Raw genomic sequence first — 24599 nt, 5'->3', positions numbered from 1 at the left:
TTCTTGATAGTTATCTAACAAAAAAAAAAAAAAAGAAAGAAAGAAAGAAAGAAAGAAAAGAAAAGAAAAAAATGCGAAGGTCCAATAAAGAAATGTCTGGTTAAAAATTATTCGGTTCCGGGGCTCCTGGGTGGCTCAGTTGGTTAAGCGTCCGACTTCGATTCAGGTCATGATCTCACAGTTTGTGAGTTCGAGCTCCACATTGGGCTCTGTGCTGACAGCTCAGAGCCTGGAGCCTGCTATAGATTATGTGTCTCCCTCTCTCTGTGTCCCTCCCCCACTCACAGTCTGTCTCTGTCTCCCTGAAAAATAAATAAACATTAAAAAAATTTTTTTTGAATTATTCCGTTCCTGGGGCGCCTGGGTGGCTCAGTCCGTTAAGCGTCCAACTTCAGATCAGGTCATGATCTCAGGGTTCGTGAGTTTGAGCCCTGCATCAGGCTCTCTACTGTCAGCAGGAGCCTGCTTCCGATCCTCTGTACCCACCCTCTCTCTCTGCACCTCCCCCGCTTGTGATCTCTCTCTCTCTCTCTCTTAAAAATAAATAAACATCTGGGGCGCCTGGGCGGCTCAGTCGGTTGGGTGTCCGACTTTGGCTCAGGTCATGATCTCGCGGTCCGTGAGTTCGAGCCCGCGTCGGGCTCTGGGCTGATGGCTCAGAGCCTGGAGCCTGCTTCAGATTCTGTGTCTCCCTCTCTCTCTGACCCTCCCCCATTCATGCTCTGTCTCTCTCTGTCTCAAAAATAAATAAACGTTAAAAAAATTTTTTTAAGTTTTAAAAAAATAAATAAATATTAAAAAAAATATTCGGTTCCTGAACACGAGTGGGCTTCCCAGAAGAGGGCTAACTTTCATTGAAATGGACCAGAAAATTGCCCGCTTTTTTCAAAAATGATCATTTCTTCTCCAAAAGAGGTTGTGAATTATATCAAACAAGTAAGTTCTTCCCCGGAATGATTTAGTATAATAGGCAGCCATTCCTTCACCCACTGGGAAACCCCATGGTGATGATTCCTGCCCTGTGGAACTGACAGTCAAATGGGGAAGACAGACACTAGTTGCATCACCCCACAAACAAGCATAAAATTGCAACGGGGCAGGGCGGGAGTGTGTGGCCCGGATGGCTCAGTTGGTTTAGCGTCTGACTCTTGATCTTGGCTCAGGTCAGTATCTCATAGTTTGTGAGTTCTAGCCCCAGGTCGGGCTCTGTGCTGACAGCACAATCCCTGCTTGGGATTCTCTCTCTCCCTCTCTCTGCCCCTTCCTCAATCTCTCTCTTTCTCAAAATAAATAAACTTAAAAATCTTTAAAACACTGCAGCAGACAGGTGTAAAAAAAAAAAAAAGAAAAGAAAGAAAGTTTGTTGTTGGGGAATCTTACCTAGGGGGCAGTGAGGGCAAGTCTCCCCAGGGCCAGAAATGGTTGCAGATCCAAAGGATGAACAGACACTGACCAGGAAGAGGGAAAAAGCGGGTGCAAAGGTCTTGCAGCAAAAGAGAGCTTTTGATACACACAGACTGCAAGGAGCAGTGAGGTATGAAACGATGCCAGATGGGCAGGGGCCGGCTGCATGGGGCTTCATGGGTCACAGTGAGTTGTATCTTTAAGAACAATGGAAAGCCCTTGGAGTGCTGTGGGCAGGGGAGAGGCAGGTTCAAACTTGCACCCTGGCTTTTATGGAGAATGAATTACAGAGGAAACAGAGTGGCTGCAGGTGGACAAGACTGGAGGCACCTACAATGGTCATGGTAAGGGATGACAGCACTTTCATCAGGTTGGTACTGTTGAAGCTGGGGAAAAAATAGCTTCTGGGATTGTTTTTGGAAGAAAAATGGATTTGCTGCTGGCCTGGGATGGTGGGTGAGGGAGAAGAGGGGTGTGGGTAATTGCGAGTCCTCTGGTTCATGCACCTGGTTTGCACAGGGGAAGAATCTGCCATGGACAAGGTGATTTTGAGTCACGGTGGGCTTCCACATGGAGAGGTCAAGGGGATACATGGACAGAAGTATCTAGTTAAGGGAAGAGGCCTGGGCTGGAGATGTACATGTGGAAGAGAGAAGGGAATTGGAGTCTAAAAGAGGCAGTGATAAAGCAAGGAGAGAATGGAGAGGAGAGGGCCATGCCTGGGGTCCAGCCTGCAGGACACCTATGTTAACGGGCAGCTTGTAGGGGTGAACCTGCCAAGAGGTTCAGCTAGAGAGAAAGGAGAGAAATCAGAAGGACAGTGTAGACACTGGCCCCTTGAAATGGAGCTCTGATCATGGCTGCCCTCTACAATGACAAAGAGCCAATGGGGGGCTGGGGTCCCAGAGATGAGGGTGTTCCAGACTGCAGGGAAGCTCTGCAGGAGGGCTGGGCAGTATCCAAGGATAAGGCCAGGGTTCGGGAGAAAAGAGCTTTGTGACAGCCAGAAGTGTGCATCCTGAGAGGTGAAGGTGAGTGCTGCTGTCCTGGAGGCATCCGGCAGTGTTAGAGCAGCACTGGCTGGGGACATCATGCCTGCTCAGCTTCTGCACCTTTAATGAATGGATTGTGTCTCCTTTCAGATGCCCCATCCCCCAATTTCTTCCAGGACCTGTGAGGAGGCAGAACATGGTCCCCAAGCCAGATGATGGTGTTAGGTGCCTTGAACCCACCGTACAGGCCTACTGGGGAGAGTGAAAGCCTCATTTTCACACTGTCCTTCACCCTAGGGCTGGGATGTTGGAGAGGAAAACAGATATTCCAAGGCAGTGGCAGGGGGTGTGGTGCATCCTCCCCAGTCAAACCTCCTCGTGCCCCAACAGGATGGCAGACACATAGCGTGTAAATCCCCCAGAAGGAGGAGGCCAAGGATCTCTACCCGTTCAGTACCTAAAGGCCAGTGCAGACCCCCAGGGTGCTAGGTCATGATCTGTGGGGTAGTCTGCTGTGCTGGGGAGCACAGAAACTGAGGACTCACTGGGCTGTGCTCCCCAAGACCAGCTGGCCCCCACCCCCTGGATGTGGGAGTGAAGTCATGGTGGACTTCGAACTTTGGACTGCTTTTGTGCCGTTTGTAGTTGCTTGTTTATTTCCCAGTATCCAGGCAAGGCTCACAGAATTAAGGGGCAGGGTAGGGGGCTTCTGGAGATGACCTCATCCAATGTCCTCATCCTATAGCTCTGGACAGGAAGGCCCAGTGCAGGACATGCGAGCTGACAACCCCAGAATGCACAGAACACCCCCCTCACCCCCTTGGCCATGTCAAGAGACCTATGTCCATGCTGAGAAGAGGCGGGACATCAGCATACCCCAGGAGGGAGAGGAGGATTCTGGGCCCTCCTGACAAGGGGATGGTTCCTGTCCTGGAGTTGGTGGGGAGTTGAGGAAGCTTAACTGCTCTGTGCCCTGCTCCCAGCAACCAACAACCCCCCACCCCCACCCCGCTGCAGCTCCCGGGGAATCTCCCCGACCCTAGTCGCTGGAAAGGAGAGCACCTGGAGATGCTCAGCGTTCCCTCCTTTCGTGGGGCAGGTGACACAGGGGGTGGGCACGGGAGCTTCTCTGCTGTCTGGCAGAGAAGCTCCTGCCTTGAGCACTAGCTGCAGGATGCAGGAAGCCTGCAGGCGGGAAGAGGTGTCCTCTGTCAGCACCATTTTGGGTCGATCTGTCCCCTCCCTGAGCCGGCCCCAAAGGGCCCGGCCAAGCCCGGGAGTGGCTCCCAGAGCCATCAGCAGCTCTCCTTTGCGGGCTTCTTGGTTCCGGGGAGGAGCCTCGAGGTCGCTGACGCGCGCTTCTGATGTCGCCACTTGGCCCGGCGGTTCTTGAACCAGACCTGATGAGCAGGAGGGACCGCTCAGATCCAGCCCTGGGACCCGCGTCCCTCCGGACCCTCATAAGTGGACCAGGCAGGGAGTTTCCCGACAGGGATACGGGCAGGAGAGGGCTGGGGAGCCGGCACGGGGGCAGCGGCACCCACCGTCTCTTAACCGCTGCGGCTCGGGCTGCGGGACGAGGACCACTTTCCCACCCGGACCTGCCCTCTCTCGGCGTGCCTTCCCCCTCCCCCGCAAGGCGCTCCGGACGCCCATTCTGCAGCTTGGTGCTCTTTCCGAGCTTCCCAAATTCGGGCACGTGAACGCGCGTCTCATTTATCAGGGAGAATTAAAAAGTTTGAGCCAAAGTTAAAGAAAACTAGCCTTATCTCCCCTCCAGTTCCAGTGACACTTTCCGGCACTAGCCTGCCCCGCCCGCCCTCGCCCCGGAACCGGCCCTGCGGCCCACCGAGGTTCCCGGGCCTCCCGCGCCTCCCCGCCTTCGCGCCAGGGCCATCTTTTCAAAAGAAGGAGGAAGGAAGCCAGCCCGCTCGGACCCTCTCGCCGTCTGGCGGGCGGGCACCCACCTCCACGCGTTCCTCGCGCAGGCGGATGCGGCCGGCCAGGCGCTCGCGCGTGCCCACGTCGGGGTACTGATTCTGCATGAAGAGCGCCTCCAGCGCCTGCAGCTGCTCCTCGCTGAAAATGGTGCGGTGGCGCCGCGTGCGCCGCTGCGGGCCGGGACCGCCGGTGCCGGGCAGCGCCCCCGGGCCTCCCGTGGGCGCGGCCAAGGGCAAGGGCGCCGCGGGGCCCAGCCTCAGCGGCCACGGCAGCCGCGCGCCTGCGGGGCGAGGGCGCGGTGAGGCGCGGAGCGGGGGCCGAGCTCCGCCCAGACCGCCCCGCGCCCGGAGGACCCCCGCGCCCGCGCCCTGCTCCCACTCACCCAGCCCGGACGCCGGCTCCGGGGGCCCGCGGGGCGCGGCGCGGGGTCCGCAGCAGCAGCAGCAGGCGCAGGGCGCGGCCTCGGGCGCCCCGGGCTCTCCGGATTCCGCGGGGCTCTGGTGGCCGGCGGGCTGCGGGGTGCGGGCGGCCCGTGCCGGGGGGCTCCGCTCGGGCAGGTTGGAAAGGATGTGCTCGATGGAGAAGGGGCAGGGCCGCCCGGGGCCCCTGCGGCTCACCGCGCCCCCCGCCGCAGCCATGCTGGCCTGGCCCCACGGCCACCGCCGCAGGAATATATACGTCGGGGGGAGCGCGCTGTAATCCCCGGGCCGAGCGCGGAGTCCACGCGGACTAATCCCGCCGCGCCGGCCAGGGGCGCGCTAATCCTTGTCTGCGGCGGCAGGAAATCCTTCCCCGCATCAGCGCGGGGGCTAGCCGGGCCGCGGGGAGGGGGCTACCAGGAAGCCCTCAGCCCCGCGTCGGTCTTCCTGGCCCCGAAAGGCTGGCAGGACTCGCGGGCACGGAGGCTCCACGGGGAAGGCGCGGAGGGCCGCATCCCCCGGCCCGCGGATCCTGGCGGTCCTCGCCCCGCTTTGGGAGCAGCGGCCTGAGGATGCCCCGACCTTGAAGGCCCCCCGCCCCCGTTTGCCCTGGCGCCTCTTGGCCCAACACTTGGGTACTTCCTCCTGTAGCCACCGAAACCAGGGCTAGCACCTAATCCCCTTGGGGCCCTACAGAGGTGTATGAGCAAGTCTGGAGAAACCCACCAAAACTGCCAGTCTCTTGGCTCCAAGACTGTTAGGCTCCAACCCTCAATGGGACCCAACTCTATTGGCAACCCCACGATCCCACTGCTCTTTGGCCGCCAACTCATTTCAGTGGCTTCCACTCATTTCAGAGCTGGGTCTCAACCTCCTGGAGGAAATGGGGGTGGAGCAGGAATCCACCTCTGCTCATCACTGAACATGAAACCCCACTGCCCGTGCCCCCAATTCTCTACCTTCTCTACTGAGTCAGGGGAGCCTTCCAGACACCATCCAAGGGCCCACTCCAGTGGTCTGGAGCGACCCCTCCTTCGGCTTCCTATATGTCCTGGAATCCCCTCCGAAAAACATTAAACACCCCTGCCCCACCCTCTTCATAGCCATGCTTCTCAAGCTTGCATGGCTTGCACGGGCTGTCCACCTCCTTACTCTTCAGGCCAGTCCGACTGTCCACACTCTCCTCCCCTGATCCCAGGTCATGCTGCCCAAGATTGCTGATGACTTGTACTTTGTGAAATTCACTGAAGACTGTTCGTTTCAAGTAAGTAGCACTGAACAGCCAGCCAGGCAGTTCAGCGAAAGACCCTCTTCTCTGGACCTCTGAAAAAGGTTAGTGCTCACGGGACAGAGCAACAGACTGCCTGGTTTATATCCCAGCTGTCACTTTCTGGCCGTGGGACCTTCCATAGTGTCCTTCACCCCCCTGTGCCTTGGTTTCCCAATCTATAAACTGGCATCATAATAGCAATCTAACTCAAGAGGTGCTCTTAGGACTCAACCAATCACTATGTGTGAAACATTAGAACTTGGTTGGGCATGTGGGGGTTCCATGAATGGTGGGTGCCATTGCAGGGCAACGCACTCACATTCCCAGCCTCTCCTCCCACCTCACACATCCTTGTTCAGACTCCTTTGCTGACTCCAAGCTGGTATCAGTGAAAAGACTTTGGACGTCAGGTGGCAGAACCTGCTGACTCAACTCCTGACACAAGAGTCCTAAAAAAAGGACTCTTTATTGCCCAGTTTATTTATTTCGAGAGAGAGAGAGAAAGCACGAGTCGGGGAGGGGCAGAGAGAGAGGAGAGAATCCAAGCAGGCTCTGCACTGTGAGCACAAAACCCCATGTGGGGCTCGAATCCATGAACCGCAAGATCGTGACCTGAGCCAAAGTCTGATGCTTAACAGATTGAGTCACCCAGGCACCTCAGGACTTGTTAATCTACATGCTCAGTGAAGAAACCGTCACCTTTGTGAGTGGCTCTGCCACTCTCAGCCTGCCTCATGGTTACAATAGGGCTGCCACAGCCCTATACCTCCCATCTCTTCCCATGGATGCTGGGGGAAACCTCTCCCAGCACAGAACCTTCCTCATAGAACCGCACGATCACCATTAGTTCAGAGAGACACATGGGGAGGCACACGGGGATTGACTACCCATTAAGCTCCCTGGAGTTCTGCCAGGATGGGGGCAACAGAGTCAGTGATCAGGAAGATTGTGCCCTCCTCCTCCCAGCCCTGGCAGTTTCTCCATCCCTCCCCATTCCCACCCTGGGTGGTCACCTCCTGCAGCCTTGAAGCTTCAGACACCACCTCTGTGACAATGACTCCCAAGTTGATACCTCTGGCCTGACCTCTCCCTCGGCTCCAGGCTAGTATCTTCCAAGAACCTGTTCTATGTCCTGGTATTTCCTCACCTTGATAAATGTGTCACCTACCCACCTATCCACCTGGGTAAATGCACCATCTCTTCACCAGTCCACAGTGGTAAAGGGGCCCACCACCCCTTGGTGCCTTCCAAACATATCCAGGAATTCCTTGGCCCTTCTCCCTTCAAGAACTGAAATCCAATTCCCTTCCCCTTGAACATGGGCTGGCCTAATGACTCGCTTCTAACCTCCAGAGTGCAGAAGGTCGCAGAAGTGACACTGATTGCTGAGGCCAGATTGGACAGCTAGGTGATACTGCTCCTCTCTCTCCCTCATCTTGGGATGCTTGCTCTTCGAGCCGGCCACTGTGCTGCGAGGAGCCACCAGCAGCCCCAGGAAGAGGCACATGTGGAGGTATTCCGGCCAGGAGCTGCAGCTGAAGGGCCAGCCAATGGCTAGCACAGAGCATCGTGAGTGAGCAAGGAAGCATTAGGGGTGGCTCCCGTCCCAGCTACCATCCACTGTCACCATAAGAGAGTCCAAACCAAGCTAACAATAGAGAAGATGGGTTATGTGTTCATAGCACTGAGTTTGAGGTGGCCTGTTGCGTAGCTCTGGATGACCAGATGGGTTCGGTGCCAGAATAGGATGCTGCCGATACACACCCTAAGTCACACGACATTGGCCTTGGGACTGGACAGTGGGTGGGAGCAGGAAGGACCTGCTGGGACTGACAGTGGGGTCTTAGAGGGAGGTGAGAAAAATCGTACTGGAAGATGGAAGAAAGGAGACCCTTGGTGTGGAGTGGCAAGAAGCCTAGCAACATTGCCACCTGTAGTAGCACAGGAAGTAGGACAGCTCCCCTATGGGTTAGATGGTCCAGCTGAGGAGATGTCCTGTGAATGTTTAGAGGAGTCTTGTTCCTCATTGCCAAAGCTTGGAAACAACTCAGATGCCCGTCAGCTGGTGAGTGGATGAATACGCCACGGTCCACTACACCAGGGAGGGGCCCAGGGTGGCAGTGAGTGACACACGCAGCAGTGCAGGGCCATGTCAGAAGATTGTGCTGAGTGGGAGAAGTGGGTCTCAGAAGGCTCCATACTGCGCGAGTCCATTTATATAACACTGAAAATGGCCACAGGTCTGGGGAACGGGTCAGTGGTTTCGGGGGGGAAGAAGAACCAGGGGGGGGAGTTTTCTGGCTAGCACCTGAGGGAGGCGGAGGGGAGGGTGAAATGCTGAGGGGGATCCTGGTTCCATCGCAGCCCGGTGGGGTCTGAGACCACCTTCAGTGAGGTCAGGGCGCACAGTCTCTCTCACTAAGGTGGCTCCCGTCTGGCCAATGCTCCAGAGAAAGGGTCACCTGCAAGTGACCAGCTCACACTGGGAACACTTACCCCAGCCCTGCCACACTCAGCCCCACATTAAGTTCATTGCATTTAGATCCCCAGGGTTCTGGTTGGGCACAATTTCTGTACATATATAGGAAAGGAAAGCTATTGGATGGGCTGTGGTCCCTGCTGCTTAAGTTAGTCCTGAGCCTGTAACCAGGTGCCATGTGTTTCCGGCCCCCCCCCCCCACCTTCTCTAGCTCCCACTCTCCTAGGAGCACTTAGCACTTCTGAAGGTCTGGGTGCCTCACCTGATGACCCAGATGCTCATCCCTGGGGGCGTGAGCCCCTGGGTACCATGCCCTCCTCAGGTTGTGCTGGCTGTAATGGCCCATTCGGTGACAGCTGGGGAGGGAGCACCACAGGACATCCAGTGGATGGGAAGATCAAACATCCCTGTTCCTAGGATCTGGATCCAGTACCCCTGCCAGCATGGGGGCCTTTTTGCTTGGTGGTATGAAGAGCCCAGAGTGGCCTGGTAGCTGTCATAGTGTATGTTTTGTGCCACTCTTACTGTGTTCCTGGTGAGATTACCCCCTTCAGAGACCCAGAACCTAACCTAAAGTTTCTAGGATGAGGACACAAGTTTCCCAGTGGGGTCGCTGGGAGTACCGGGGAGCAGGGTGTCCCACCTGGACCCCTGGGTCCACCAACTGAAAAGCTGCCACGTGTCACACTAGTTCTCTAGGTGCCTCTTCTCCGGACTTCCTTGTCTCTAAACTTCTCTTCTTGCTCTGTCCGCTCCGCCCCCCCCCCCCCCCCGGCCCGAAGCTACTAGCTCAACTGTTTACTGTGGCAAACAGGGCTCCGTATCTTCTTTTCCTAGACACTTTCCCCTCCCTACTACGTGGATGATACAGTGCCCTGGAGAAGTCCTACCCTTTGGAGGGCTTTCCCCTCACTGCTGTCATTCAGGGCCACCAAAGGTGCAGAGGCCACAAGGGGGTGGTGGTCACTTGCTTGTGCAGCTTACCCGTGTCTAGATGTGCTCAGAGCTGATCCTGGCAATGCACCTCCATTGTACCTTAAGTCTTGGTGCCTCTGACAGTATTCAGCTCTGATGAGCCACCTGACCATGTGGTTACTTAATAGCCCAAGGTCAGATGCTCATTTCCTGTTGGGGCCCAGTAACATTCCAGGAGCTGTTTTGTGAATGGCGTGTGGCATGGTCTCACTCGAGAACCCTAAGAGTTGGCACTGAAGCTCTCTCACTGGAACCTGCCAGAGGCCCCACTTGAAAACTTTCTCTGCCATAGCATTCGCCACGGGCTCCGCCAGACCCCTGGGCCAGGCACAGAGCTGCTTGTGCCAAAGCCTGGACCTGCTGCAGACCTCTTTCCGCTCTGCGCTCTGCGCAAAGCTGGCATGCGTGGAGCCAACAAACCGCTCATGGCAGTATTCCCAAGTACAGAACGTCAGGCCTCCCAAACCCAAAGAAACCTGCAGTGTATACTTTCTTAGTGATAGGAGGTACAGGGCACAATTTGTCCTTTACTTTGAGGGAATGTTCTAGCATGGAACATCTAGCATAGGACCACTGGAGTCCTAGAGACTTGGTTTATCTTTTCATCATTGGGTTGTAAGAGCTCTTTGTATATTCAAGATACAAGTCCTTATCAGATATATAATTTGCAAAATCTCCCATTCTATGGTAGTTTTCCACTTTCTGACGGTGTCCTTTGAAGTATGACATTTGAAAATTTGAATAAATACATTTTTTTCCTCTGCTTTTTTTTGGTTTGTTTGTTTGTTTGTTTGTTTTTAATGCTTTGGTGTTGTACCTAAGAAACCATTGGCTTGGGGCGCCTAGGTGGTTCAGCCGGTTAAGTGCCCAACTCTTGATTTCGGCTCAGGTCATGATCTTATGGTTTGTGGGATCAGGTCAGGCTTGGGATTCTCTCCTTCTCTCTCTTGCTTCTCCCTTACATGCATGCACATGCGCTCTATCTTTCTCAAAAAAATAAATAAACATTTTCAGAAATCATTACCAAATCCTAGAGCACGAAGATTTACCCCAACGGTTTGCGGTTTTATAAAGTATACATTTTACAGTTTTAGTTCTTACACTAATTGATGTTGAGTGAATTTTTTTATGATTTTATTTTTTAAGTAATCTCTACTCCCAACATGGAGCTTGAACTCATGACCCCTAGATTAAGAGTCACATGCTCTACTGACTGAGCCAGGTAGGCACCCCTTGAGTGAATTTTTATATATGATGTGAGGTAAAGGTCAACTTCATTCTTTTGCATTCTTTTGCTGAGACAACCTAGTTGTCTCAGCATCATTTGTTGAAAAGATTATTCTTTTGCCCATTGCATTGTTTTTGCCCCCTGGTTGAAAATTAATTGACCATAAGTGTGAGGATTTATTCCTGGATTCTGAATTCTGCTCCACTGATCTATATGTCTATCCTTATGGCAAAACCATACTGTCTTGATAACTGTAGCTTTACAGTCAATTTTGAGATCAGGAAGTTGAGCTCTCTAGCTTTGTTATTTTTCAATGTTGTTTTAGTTATTCTGGTTCCTATGAATTTCAGTGTGAATTTTAGAACCAGCTCCATGAGTTTCTGCAAACGGACCAGGTAGAATTTTTTTAATGTTTATTTATTTTTGAAAGACAGAGAGACAGAGCGCAAATGGGGGAGGGGCAGAGAGAGGGGGAGACACAGAATCCGAAGCAGGCTTCAGGCTCTGAGCTGTCAGCACAGAGCCCAATGTGGGGTTTGAACTCACGAGCCATGAGAGCATGACCTGAGCTGAAGTAGGTGGCTCAACCAACTGAGCCTAGACCAATTTGCGGAGTGTCGCCAACTTACCAACATTAATCCTTCCGATCCGTGAACATGGGATGTTTTGATTTATTTAGATCTTTAAATTATTTCAGTACTGCTTTATAATATTTAGAGTATCTCGTTTTCACTTCTTCGTTAATATTCCTAAGTATTTTATCCTTTTTGACGTTATTGTAAATGGAATAGTTGTCTTAATTCTATTTTCCCATTGTGCACTGCAAGTGTATAAAAACACAATTGATTTTTGTACGTTGATCTTGTATCTTGCAACCCACTGGACTCATTTATTAATTCGAATAGTTTTTGGGGGATTCTTTTGGATTTTCTATCTACAAGATCATGTCATTTGTGAACAGCATTTTTACTTCTTCTTATACAATATTCATGTATTGTACTTCATTTTCTTGCCTAATGGCTCTGACTACAACTTCCAATACAATGTCGAACAGAAGTGGTGAACTTGGGCATTCTCATGTTGCCCTTAATCTTCGAGAGAAAGGATTCTGTCTCCATCATTAAGTATGCTAGCTGTGGATTTTTCAGACACTCCTTATCAGATTGAGAAAATTCATTTTTTAAATTTAGTTACTTATTTGAGAAAGAGGGAGAGAGGGGGAGAGAGAGAGAGAGATAATGAACAGGGGATGGGCAGAGAGAGAGAGGGAGACAGAGGATCTAAAGCAGGGTCTGTGCTGACAGCAGAGAGCCCAGTGTGGGGCTTGAACTCACAAACCATGGGATCGTGACCGGAGTCACCGACTTCAAGTCGGACGCTTAACTAACGGAACCACCTAGGCACCCTGAGCAAGTTCACTTTTATTGCAAGTTGTTTTTGAGTGTTTTATCATGAAGGAGTGCTATATGATCCATCCAGTTTTTGCAAGGGTCAGACTAACGAATTAAATCGGGTTTTATAGACATCAGCACCCTGCATCCTTTAGGTCTCTAGCCATGACATTAACCTCTGCTGTTCTTAAGATGCAGCATTAGGTTCTTTAATTTTTGTGGGGAGGTAGTTCAGGAGCTTTCACTTACAACAGAGATCTGACTCTAAAGATCAGAACCACTGTGGAAGTTCTGCCAAGTGCGAAATATGTGTGCTGCAAATATATATTCAAAAACTGGATGGGGCACCTGGTTGGCTCAGTCAGAAGACATGTGACTCTTGTTCTCAGGATCTTGAGAGTTCAGTAAATAAACTTAAAAAAAAAAAAACCTGGAAAAGTAACCAGTTCTCCATTTGTTACCTTATCCTCCACCCGATTCTAGCAGGGGGGCCATGATGGTATCTTGGGTCCCTGGTACCAGTATTAACGCGGAGCCTGCTGTAAAATGATCTGGGTTTTCCAAGGTGCCTGAGTGGCTCAATCAGTTGAGTGTCCATCTCCTGATTTTGACTCAGGTCATGATCTCAGAGTCATGGGATTGAGCCCTACATTGGGCTCTGTGCTGACAGCATGGAGCCTGCTTGGAATTCTCTCTCTGACCCTCCTCCCCTCCTAAAAATAAATAAACATTAAAAAAAAATTTAATGATCTAGGTTTTCCCTTTCTCCAGTATGCAACCACCTGAGTAAATGGACCCAGATCCTTTCACAGAAGGATTAAGACATCACTCCTATAGATACACTTTTCATGGTGTTGCTGGATCCTTACCCATGTGAAGGAGACTTCAGTAGATGAGGTCTGAGCCTGAGAACTGGCTGGAAATTGGGCAAAGGATTGTGACATTCCCTGGGTCCAGTGATCTCAGCCTTTTGCTCTTCTATTATTTATGTATGTTTGTATGTATGTATTTATGTATTTATTTATTTGAAGGGAGGAGAGAGAGACCAAGCAGGGGAAGGGCAGAGGGAGAGAGAGAGAGAGAATGTTAAGCATGATCCCACAACCCTGAGATCATGACCTGAGCCAAAATCAAGAGTCTGACGATCAACCAACTGAGCCACCCAGGCGCCCCATGCTCTTCTATTATTATTTGTTTTTCTAATGTGGTAAAATGTACACAGCCTAGAGCTTACCATTGTAATGATTTTTTTAAATTTTTTTTAACGTTTTATTTATTTTTGAGACAGGGAGAGACAGAGCATGAACAGGGGAGGGTCAGAGAGAGGGAGACACAGAATCTGAAACAGGCTCCAGGCTCTGAGCTGTCAGCACAGAGCCTGACGCGGGGCTCGAACTCACGGACTGCGAGATCATGACCTGAGCTGAAGTCGGCCGCTTAACCGACTGAGCCACCCAGGAGCCCCTGTAATGATTTTTAAGTGCACAATTCTGTGGCATTAAGTATATTCACAATGTTGTGTAACTATAGTCGTTCTCATTTCTGGCACTTTCCATCATCCCAAACAGAAGCCCTATACTCGTTAAACAATAACTCCACATTTCCTCCTACTCCCAGGGCCTGCCAACTAAGGGTTATGGCTGAGTTCCACTGAATGCATATGCCACATTTTAAAATCTGTAGGTGGATATTTGGGTTGCTTCCACCTTCTGACTATTGTGAATAATGCTGCTGTGAATGTGGGTGTACAAGTATCTGCTTGAGTCCCCGTCTTCAGTTCTTTGGGATACATACCTAGAAGTGAAATTGCTGAATCACGGTAATTCTCGGTTTAGCTGTTTGAGAAACCACCGAATTGTCTTTTCATGGTAGCAGCGCTGTCTTACATTGCCACTAGCAAAGCGCAGGGGTTTCAATATCTCCGCATGTTTGCCAACATTTGTTATTTTCCAGTTTTAAAATTTGTAGTCACCGTAATGGATGTAAAGTGGTATCTTGTGGTTCTGAATTGCATTTCCCTAATGATTAACGATGAGTGTCTTTTCATGTGCTTCTTGGCCGGTTGTATGTCTCCTTGGAAGAAATATCTATTCAAGTCCTTGGCTCATTTTTTAAATTGGGATATTTTGTTTTTGTTGAGTTTACTTATATTATTTTTCCCAATATTTCATTATGAAAAATTTCAAACATCCAGAAAATTTGAAAGGTTTGTACAGGGAACCTCCATATCCTCACTACCTAGATTCTTGGATTAAGGTTTTTTTTTTTTAATTTTTTAATGTTTTATTTATTTATTTATTTATTTATTTATTTTTGAGACAGAGAGAGACTGAGCATGAGCAGGGGAGGGGCAGAGAGAGGGGGAGACACACAGAATCTGAAGCGGGCTCCAGGCTCTGAGCTGTCAGCACAGAGCCCGACATGGGGCTCGAACTCACGGAGTGTGAGATCATGACCTGAGCTAAAGTCAGACGCTTAACCAACTGAGCCACCCAGGCACCCCTTGGATTAAGGTTTTGCTTTGTCACCTATGTATGCATGCATGCATCACCTATGTATGCATGCATTACTCCACCTGATGCTTTACGCATTCCAAAGTAAGTTACAGACATCAATACACTTCATACCTAAAATCTTCAACATGCATATCATTAACTACATCAACATTTTGCAATCAACATTTGATTGCAAACTTAAGGTAACATTTATATATAGAGAATTATACAGATCTTGAATGTACCACTTTGTGAGTTTTGACAAATGTATACCCCTGCACTATGCAAACCCCTACCAAGAGATAGAATATTTCCATGACTCCAAAAACTTGCTTTATGCTCCTTCTCAGATAGTCACCATCCCCTCCCCACCCTCAAGAGGAAACCACTGCTTTGTTTTTCAACATAGATTAATTTTGCCTCCTCTGAAAGCTCATTGAAATGGACTCATACAGTACGATCTATTCTTGTATAAGGGGTCATTTGGTTAGTATAATACATATTTTTAAACTTTTATTTGCATTTATTTTATCCAGAATTTACTCCTGGGCCACAAATTTTGTTTCTTCAGTTTTTTCTGGGATATCTTTTTCTTCCATGCAACCTCCTCCTCTGGTTTAGGAACAATCTACTTCTTTTCAGTAAAGATCGGCTCAGTGTGGCAGGAAGAGCTCATATATGGGTCAGTCCAAACATGACTTCTGTAAGTTCTGCGCTGCATCTTGGGGTTTTGTTCACCTGAATGTGCTGCTCAATGACCAGAGAATCTACATCCAAACCCTTAAGTTCAGCATTACTCTTAGCATTTTGAAGCATGTGTAGTAAAAATTGAGCGCTCTGTTTGAGCCTCTGATTCTGTGTCCAGCCCCACTCTTTGGCCTGGGCATACCTACCAACTCCACCATTGTAGTAACAGAATGGCACACATTGCTTCTATAAAGTGACAGTCTTCAGATACTTGGTGGCTTTTCGGATATGCATACCCTTGATGGCCTGGGCAGTTTCACGTGTGTTCTTTCTTTCTTTCTTTTTTAAAAGATTTTATTTTTAACTAATCTCTACATACAACCTGGGACTTGAACCTACAACCCTGAGATCAAGAGTTGCAGGGGCACCTGGGTGGCTCAGTCAGTTAAGCACCCGACTCTTCATTTTGGTTCAGGTCATGATCTCACAGTGTGTGAGATTGAGACCCGCATTAGGTTCTGCCCTGCATGGGATTCTCTCTCTCCCTCTCTCTGCCTCTCCCCTGCTCGTGTGTGAGCATGTGCACCCGTGCTCGCTCTCTCTCTCTCAAATGAATAACTTAAAATTTTTTTTTTCTAAAAAAAAAAAGAATTGCATACTTCACCGACTGAGCCAGCCAGGTGCCCTTCATGTGCGTTCTTAATTTTTTTTTTAATGTTCATTTATTTCTGAGAGAGAGAGAGACAGAGCATGAGTGGGGGAGGGGCAGAGAGCGATGGACCGTGGAATCTGAAGCAGGCTGCAGGCTCTGAGCTTTCAGAGCAGAGTCTGATGTGGGTCTCAAACCCATGAAATGTGAGATGAGATCATGACCTGAGCCAAAGTCGGACGCTTAACCGACTGAGCCACCCAGGCGCCCCTATGTTGTTAAAGTGAACATGAAGATTTGAACATCTTGATTTGCATGATTTTGTAGTTTTCTGGGTCAAGTGAATAGCGGACCATTTTCAGAGATCACCTCAGGCTGCTTATTGTAAGAGTTCAGTGTAATATTTTTAACAGTCATCCATCTTGTTGTGTTGTTTTGTGCCAGTCTTAGCTTATCAATAACCGTGTTGTGGATGGACCAGCCTTTATGGTTCTTATGATTGTAAGATGCTTTTCAGCAATAAACATCAGGAAACTTTGAAAAAATAAAAATGTATTGCTTACAGGACCTGGAACTTACACAGCACACCTGGGGCCACACAGCAAGGTCACAGAGAGAGAGGGAATGCACACGGACCTGGGGTTCTGGTGAATTTATTAAAAAAAATTTTTTTAATGTTTATTTACTTACTTCTGAGGCAGACAGAGCATGAGTGGGAGAGGGGCAGAGAGAGAGGGAGACACAGAATCCGAAGCGGGCTCCAGGCTCTGAGCTGTCAGCACAGAGCCCCACAAGGGGCTCAAACTCACAAACAGTGAGATCATTACCTGAGCCAAAGTGGGCCGCCCAACCGATTGAGCCACCCAGGCACCCATTTATTGGTGAATTTAAAACATAAGAGCAGGAATGTAAAACATGGCAAGAGTTTAAAAAAACAAACAAACAAACCCCCCCCCCCCCAATGGCCCAAATGGTCATTTATCAAAATCAACCAAGATCTCTAAAACAAAGGAGCCGCAGTGAAGGGAGGTAGCCCGGCTCTTTATCTAGTTGTGTGGCTGGCAGTGTGTTTATTGGAGATAGCCATCTCTGAAGAGGATGCCTCAGCCATCAAAGCTTAAATCAGGCACTCACATTACAAAAAAGAAACCCAACTGTCAGGGCTTACACTATGTGTGTGAATCAGAAATGTTTTCTTCTTATCACTGGCTAGTACTCCTTTGTTGTGAAGATAATTTCCTGTTTTCTAAAAATGTTATAATTTTACAATTTTTTAATTTTTTAAAAATGTTTATTTGTTTTTGAGAGACAGACAGAGACAGAGTGCGAGCCGGGAGGGGCAGAGAGAGAGGGAGACGCAGAATCTGAAGCAGGCTCCAGGTTCTGAGTTGTCAGCACAGAGCCCGATGCTGAGCTCGAACCCACAAACTGTGAAATCATGACCTGAGCTGAAGTCGGACGCTTAACCGACTGAGCCACCCAGGTGCCCCTATAATTTTATATTTTAGGTTTAGATCTACAATGGTTCTCAAATTACTTTTCGTGTATGGTCTGAGGAAGGAGTTGAAGTTAAATTCTTCCCATATAGATAACTAGTTGTTACAGCACCATTTATTGAAATAATTGTCCTTTCCTTATTGCATTTCATTGGCACCTTGTTTAGGAGTCAATGGCCATGTAACTGTGGGTCTGTTTCTAGGTTCTCTGTTCTGTTCTATAGATCTACTTATTGATCCTTATGCCAGTAGCACAGTTGATTACTGTAGCTTCACAGAAGGTTTTGAGAAAAGCATAGATTCTCCAACTTTTTATTCGTTTTCAAAATTGCTTTGGATATTTCAGGTTCTTTGTATGCCAGAAAATATTAGAGTTGTCTTGTTAATTTCTTCAGAAAATGCTTATTGGGATTGTCTTTAGAATTAGATTGAATCTATAAATCCATTTTGGGAGAATGGACATCTTAAAAATATTGACTTTCCAAATCTGTGAACTTGGTATCTTGCTCTCCATTTATTTATGTCTTATTTAATTTCTTTTAAGGTGTTTATTTTATTATTATTGTTTATTTTGTGAGAGAGAGAGAGAAAGAGAGAGAGTTGGGGGGGGGCGGATTGGGAGACAAAGAGAATCCCAAACTCAAACCTACAAAACCGGAAACTGCGAGATCATGACCTGAGCCAAAACCAAGAGTCAGACACTTAACCAACTGAGCCACCCAGGAGCCCCTATGTCTTCGTTAATTTCATGCAGCAATATTTGTAGGTTGCAGTGTGATGTCTTGGAGGTTTGTTGTTCTATTTATTTCTAAGTATTTTATGTTTCTTGATGTTATTGTAAATGAAATTGTTTTTCATTTTCAATTATTTGTTACTATTACATAGAGATATAGTTAATGTTTGTATATTAACCTTACATCATGACTGCATTAGTTTGCTAGAGCAGCTATAACAAAGTACCACAAACTAGGTCATGTAAAACAACAGAAATTTATTGTCTCCTTCTTCTGGGGGCTAGAAGTCTGGGAAAAAGGTGTTAATGGGGCCATGCTTTCTCTGAAGCCTGAAGAGAAATCTTTCCTTACTCTTCAAACCTCCTGGGGTTTGCTGGCAATATTTGGCAGTCCTCGGCTTGAAGCTGTGTAAGTCCAATTTTTGCTTTTGTTGCCACATTGCATTCTTCCTGTGTGTCGGTCTTCACATTGATGTATTCTTTTTTAAAATTTTCTTTAAGTTTATTGATTTTTTGAGAGAGAGAGAGAGAAAGCATCCCAGGCAGGCTCCGCACAGTTAGCAGGACTGATACAGGACTCTAACCCATGAACTGTGAGACCATGACCCAACCTGAAACCAAGAGTCAGACACTTAACTGACTGAGTCACCAAGGCGTCCCACACTGATGTATTCTTATGAAGACATCAGTCATGTTGGATTAGAGGTCCACCCTACTCTGTTAAGACCTCATCTTGGGGCACCTGGGTGGCGCAGTGGGTTAAGCCTCCGACTTCGGCTCAGGTCATGATCTCACGGTCCGTGAGTTCGAGCCCTGTGCCGGGCTCTGTGCTGACAGCTCAGAGCCTGGAGCCTGTTTCAGATCCTGTGTCTCCCTCTCTCTGACCCTCCTCTGTTCATGCTCTGTCTCTGTCTCAAAAATAAATAAAAGATAAAAAAAAGTTAAAAAAGAGACCTCATCTTAACTAATTACACCTGCAATGACCTTATTTCCATAAGGTCACATTTTGAGGTATTGGGTATTAGGACTTCAACATATTTTTTTTTTGGGGGGGGGACATAATTCAGCCTTGCTGATTTCATTTACTAACTTATAGACCTCTGTAATTTGTTTTTGTAGATACTTTGAGGTTTTCTATATGAACGATTATAACATCTGAAATACCATCTGTCTAGTTTTACTTTTTCTTTTACAATATTATAACTTCGATTACAATATATCTTTTTCTTGCCTTATAGAATTGTCTAGACCTTCAGTACAATGTTGAATAAAAATAGTGACATCAAACTTCCTTGCCTTGTTCCGAACCTTGGAAGGAAACAGCTCAGTCTTTAAGCCTTAAGTGTGATGTTAGAGGCAGGATTTTCATATATGTAGCAAGGATTTTATCTTATCTTAGATGTTTATTTATTTTGAGAGAGAGAGAGAAAGAAAGAGAGAGAGAGAAAGAGAGAGTCAGGGAGGGGCAGAGAGAGAGAGGGAGAGAGAGAATCACAAGTAGGCTCTGCATTGTCAGCTCAGGGGCTCAACCCTACAAACTGTGGGATGATGATCTGAACCCAAATCAAGAGTTGAATGCTTAACAGACTGGGGTGCCCGGGTGCCCCAGATGCAGCAACAATTTTAAAGCAACTATTATAACTATGTTCAAGGATATAAAAGAAAATATGCTCATAATAAATGATAAGATGGGAATCTCAGCAGAGAAAAAGAAACTTCAAGAAAGAGCCAAGTGGAAATTCCTTAATTGAAAAATACAATGTTAGAAATAAAAAAATGTACTAGATGGGCTTAACAGCAGAAGGAAGGTGACAGAAAAGTCAGTGGATTCAAGATAGAGCAATATAAACTACCCAAGCTGGACAGTGGAGAGAAAACTGATTGATTGAACAAATGAACAGAATCTTAGGGATCTGAGAAACCCTGCAGTAGGTCATAGGACCTATCGTACTTGTTCCTGGAATCCCAGAAAAGGCAGAGGGATAATGGAAGCATGTATTAGTTTCCTATCACTGTTGTAACAATTTTTCACAAGCTTGGTGCTTTAAAATAGTACAAATACATTATCTTACATTTCTGTAGGTTAGAAGTGTACACAGGCCCCACTGGGCCAGGGGTCAGCTGCATTCCTTTCTGAAAGAAAATCCATTCCCTTGCCTTTTCCAGCTTTTAGAGGCTGCGTTGGCCCCTGTCTCATTCCCTCATCTTCCAAGAAGTGGATAGTGGTTCACTTCCTTCTGACAATTGCATCACTCTGACTTCCTCTGCTCCCTCTTCCACTTTTAAGGGTCCTTGTAATTACACTGGATTCTCCTGAATACTCCAGGATACTCTCCTTACCTCAAGGTCCTAAACTTAATCACATTTGCAAAGTCTTTCTTTGCCATGTGAAAAAACTACATTCACAGTTTCTGGGGATTAGGTTGTAGACATCTTTGAGGGGACCATTATTCTTCCTACCCCAGGGAGGAGAAAAATATTTGAAGAAATAATGGTTTTGCTTTTTAAAAACTTAATGGAAGACATACATTTACAGATTCACCAAGGTCAGCATCCCCCAAACAAGGTAAAAACAAAGAAAGCACGGTTAGGAGCATCATGGTCAAACTGAAAGCTGGAAATGAAGAATAAACATTAAAAATAGCTGGAGAAACATGGCACATTATATACAGGTGAAGGATATGAATGTTAGCTGACTTTTCATCAGAAATGATCGAAAGACAAAAGACAAAAATGGAATAGCCTCTTTAATGTGCTGAGTATGGAGAATAGACTCATACATCCAGAATTCTATTTCCAGCAAAAAATATCCTTCAAGAGTGGAGTGAAATAAAGATATTTTTAAACAAAAACTAAGGTTATTTGTTACTTGCACACCTGCACAGCAAGAAGTATAAAGGAAATTCTTCAAGCTGAAGGGAAATGATAGGAGATGGAAACTCAGATCTCCATGAAGAAAAGCAGAACATCAGAAATACTAAATATGTGGGTAAGTATAAAAGACTATCTTTTTTCTTCTTATCTTAAAATCATGACTGGGGCACCTGGGTGGCTCAGATGGGCATCTGATTTCAGTTCAGGTCATGATTTCATTTGTGGGTTTGAGCCCCACATTGGGCTCTGAGCTGACAGCACGGAGCCTGCCTCAGATCCTCTGTCCCCCTTTCTCTCTGCCCCTCCCTAGCTTGCACTCTTTCTCTGCCTCTAAAAATAAATAAACACTTAAAAAAATAATGTCTATAAAACAAATATTATAACTTTTACCTTTCAACTTTCATGTTTATAAATATAATAATATCTCAAAAAACAGAGGGTGTGGCAGCAAACAGAACCATGCAATCTCAATGACATTTTACATGACATAGTACAATATTAACTGCAATTAGACTGCGAAAAGTTAAGATGACATATTGGAAGTCCTATAGGTACCAGTAAAGAGGGCAAAGTGGTATAGCTGAAAAGCTAATAAAAAATGGACTTCGAAAATGTGCAAACATGAGTTAAGAAGAGAGAAGGCAGGAAAGGAGGAATACAGGACTAAAAAACAAGGTGGGGGGGGGGACAGAAAACAGCAAATAGCAAAACAGCAAACAGACTTAGATTCAGCTACATTAACAATTACATTAAATTTAAACAAAACAAACATTCCAAAGAAAAGGAAGACATTGTCAGACTCAGACTGAATTCTTAAAAAAAAAAAAAAAAATTGAGATTTAAGTGCATGCTGCCTACAAGAGATGCACTTCAAGTGTAGACACTGATGGACTAAAAGTAAAGTCATGGGAAAAAAGACATACCACAGAACACTAACCTTAAGAAAACTGGAGCAACCAGGGGTGCCTGGGTGGCTCAGTCGGTTGAGCATCAGACTTTGGTTCAGGTCATGAGCTCACGGTTTGTGAGTTCCAGCCCCACATGGTGTTTGATGTCAGAGAAGAGCCTGCTTCAGATCCTCTGTCCCTCTCTCTATGCCCCTCCCCTGCTTGCACTCTCTCAAAAATAAATAAAAAACATTAAAAAAAAAAGCTGGAGCAACTATATTTCCATCAGAAAAAGTACACTTCAAAGGGCGCCTGGGTGGCTCAGTCGTTTAAGCTTCCGACTTCGGCTCAGGTCATGATTTCACAGTTGGTGAGTTGAGCCCTGCGTTGGGCTCTGTGCTGACATCTCGGAGCCTGGAGCCTGCTTCAAGTTCTGTTTCTTCCTCTCTCTGCCCTTCCCTTGCTCACACTCTGTCTCTGTCTTTCTCTCTCAAAAATAAACATTAAAAAAAGAAAAAGTATACTTCAAGACAAAGACTATTTATTATGAGACATAAAAGGAGATATTTCATGATGATAAAAGGGTTATTAATCAGGAAAATCTACAATCCTAAATGTGTGTCTAATAACTGATTTTTAGAAAACATTAAGCCAGAAGTGATGGAATTAGTGATAAAAATAGACAAATTAATAAGCATTCTTGGAGTTCCAACTAGAATAAATCAGTAAGGTCATTAGTGATCTGAGCACCACCACCAAACTCCTGACCTAATTGACATTGATGGAACATTCCACCTAACAATGGAAGAACATATTCTTTCCAAGTACATGTGGTACAGTCATAAAGACAGATCATATGCTGGGCCATAAAACAAGTCTCAATAAATTTGAAAAGATTGAAATTTTATAGAATGTTGTCTACCCAACAATGGAATTAAGTTAGAAATAGATAAAACCAAAAAATATGCAGAAAACCTCTAGATATTTGGATGCTAAACAACATACTTTTAAATAATTTATGTGTCCAAAAAGAAATCAAAAGAAAAAGGAGTTATTTCAAATTTAGTGATAAAAATACAATGTATCAAAATTTGTAGTATGCAACTGAAGTAATGTTAAAGTGAAAATTTATGGCTTTAAAAGAAGCTATGGGGACTCAGTTGGGCTCAGTGAGGGCTCAGTCAGTTGAACATCTGACTCTTGATCTCAGGGTCGTGAGTTCAAGCCCCACCTTGGGCTCCACACCTACTTAAAAATAAATAAAAATAAAAGAAGCTATAGAAATGCTTTAGAAAAGGAAACATAAACCAATGACATAAAGTTCTGGGTTAAGTACAAGTAAAACAAGATTTAAAAAATAAAGTAGAAGGGCACCTGGGTGGCTCAGTTGGTTGAGTGACTGACTCTTGATTTTGGCTCAGGTCATGGTACCAGGGTCATGGGATTGAGCCCCGTGTCGGGCTCCTTCCTGAGTGTGGAGCCTGCTTAAGACTCTCTCTCTCTCTCTCTCTCTCTCTCTCTCTCTCTCTCTCTCTCACTGTCTCTCCCCTTTCCTCTGCCCCTCTCCCCTATTTGCACGCACTCTCTTTCTCTAAAATAAAAAAATAATAAAGTAGAAAGAAGAAAATAACAAAGAGTAGTATCCAATAATATATAAAATAGGCAAACAAGAGAAAATTAAAGCCAATACATGTTTTTTTAAAAAGATCAACAAAACAAACTATACTCAACCAGCTAAAATGAACACAGATTACCCACATCAGAGATGAAAAGGGGGACATTACTGCAGACTCTGCAGACATTAAAAGGAAAATAAGGAGGGGTGCCTTGGTGGCTCAGTTGGTTGAGTGTGAGATTCTTGATTTAGGCTCAGGTCATAATCTCACGGTTTGTGAGTCTGAGCCCTGTGCTGGGCTTTGCTCTGGCAGTGCAGAGCCTGCTTGGGATTCTCTCTCTCATTCCCTCTCTCTCTGCCCTTCCCCCAAGCTCTCTCTGTCTCTGTCGTGTGTGTGTGCACATTCTCTCTCTCTCAAAGTAATAAACTTAAAAAAAGGAACTATTATGAACTTTAATAATAACCTAGAATTAACTACAGTTAATATTCTATTTTATGATAAAATGTTGGACAATTTTTTTCCCTAAGATCAGGAATAAGAATAAGGATGTCCACACTCACTACTTCTATTCAACATTGTCTTAGAAGTCCTAGCCAGTGCAATCCAGGAAGAAAAAGACATAAAAGCTATGAAGATCAAAAAAGGAAAGGTAACCCTGTCTCTATTTGCAGATGACATAATACTTATGGTAGGAATGTAAAAAAAGAACAACTACTATAGAAAATAGTACGGCAGTTTCTTATGGAGTTAAGGATGCACCCATTCCATTCCTAGCGATTTATCCAAAAGAAGTGAAAATGCAGACTTGTGTTTGAATGTTAATAGCAGCTTCAAGCAAGAAATAACCCAATGTCCCACAGATTGATAAATGAATAGAATTAAATACAACAAAATACTACTCAGAAAAGAAAACTATTGATATAAGCACAACATAGATAAATCTCATAATCATTCTGAGTGAAAGATACTGGTCCCCTTCCCCCCTAAAATAATATATACTATATGTATCTTAAAAGTCTATAAAATGAGAACTAGGAATTTTGGAAGTGATGGTTTCATGGCT

General features: G+C 46.4%; 1 protein-coding gene and 1 pseudogene across 1 annotated transcript; both read right to left on the bottom strand.

Annotated features, from left to right (window-relative positions):
• Positions 1 to 2788: 2788 nt before the first annotated feature.
• On the bottom strand, positions 2789 to 4975 carry GSC2 (goosecoid homeobox 2). The gene is made up of 3 exons (XM_042961556.1): positions 4720 to 4975; positions 4364 to 4617; positions 2789 to 3796 (listed from the first exon to the last, which is right to left on the bottom strand). The coding sequence occupies exons 1-3, from the start codon at positions 4973 to 4975 to the stop codon at positions 3692 to 3694; spliced, it is 615 nt and encodes a 204-aa protein (XP_042817490.1). The 3' UTR covers positions 2789 to 3691.
• Positions 4976 to 5146: 171 nt separating this feature from the next.
• On the bottom strand, positions 5147 to 16286 carry LOC102967061 (annotated as a pseudogene).
• Positions 16287 to 24599: the final 8313 nt, after the last annotated feature.

The sequence above is a fragment of the Panthera tigris genome, chromosome D3 (genome assembly GCF_018350195.1).
Source record: "Panthera tigris isolate Pti1 chromosome D3, P.tigris_Pti1_mat1.1, whole genome shotgun sequence".
Lineage (NCBI taxonomy): Eukaryota > Metazoa > Chordata > Mammalia > Carnivora > Felidae > Panthera > Panthera tigris.
The sequence above is the reverse complement of the archived record's forward strand: the minus strand, read 5'-3'. Positions and strand labels throughout refer to the sequence as shown.

What these genes read in the sequence shown, in the direction of transcription:
- GSC2 (XM_042961556.1), bottom strand. Translation starts at nt 4,975, where the DNA reads ATGGCTGCGGCGGGGGGCGCGGTGAGCCGCAGGGGCCCCGGGCGGCCC. An exon ending in GGAGCCGGCGTCCGGGCTGG is followed by an intron (nt 4,618 to 4,719) that starts GTGAGTGGGAGC and finishes CTCGCCCCGCAG; the next exon opens with GCGCGCGGCTGCCGTGGCCG. An exon ending in TGCGCGAGGAACGCGTGGAG is followed by an intron (nt 3,797 to 4,363) that starts GTGGGTGCCCGC and finishes CCTGCTCATCAG; the next exon opens with GTCTGGTTCAAGAACCGCCG.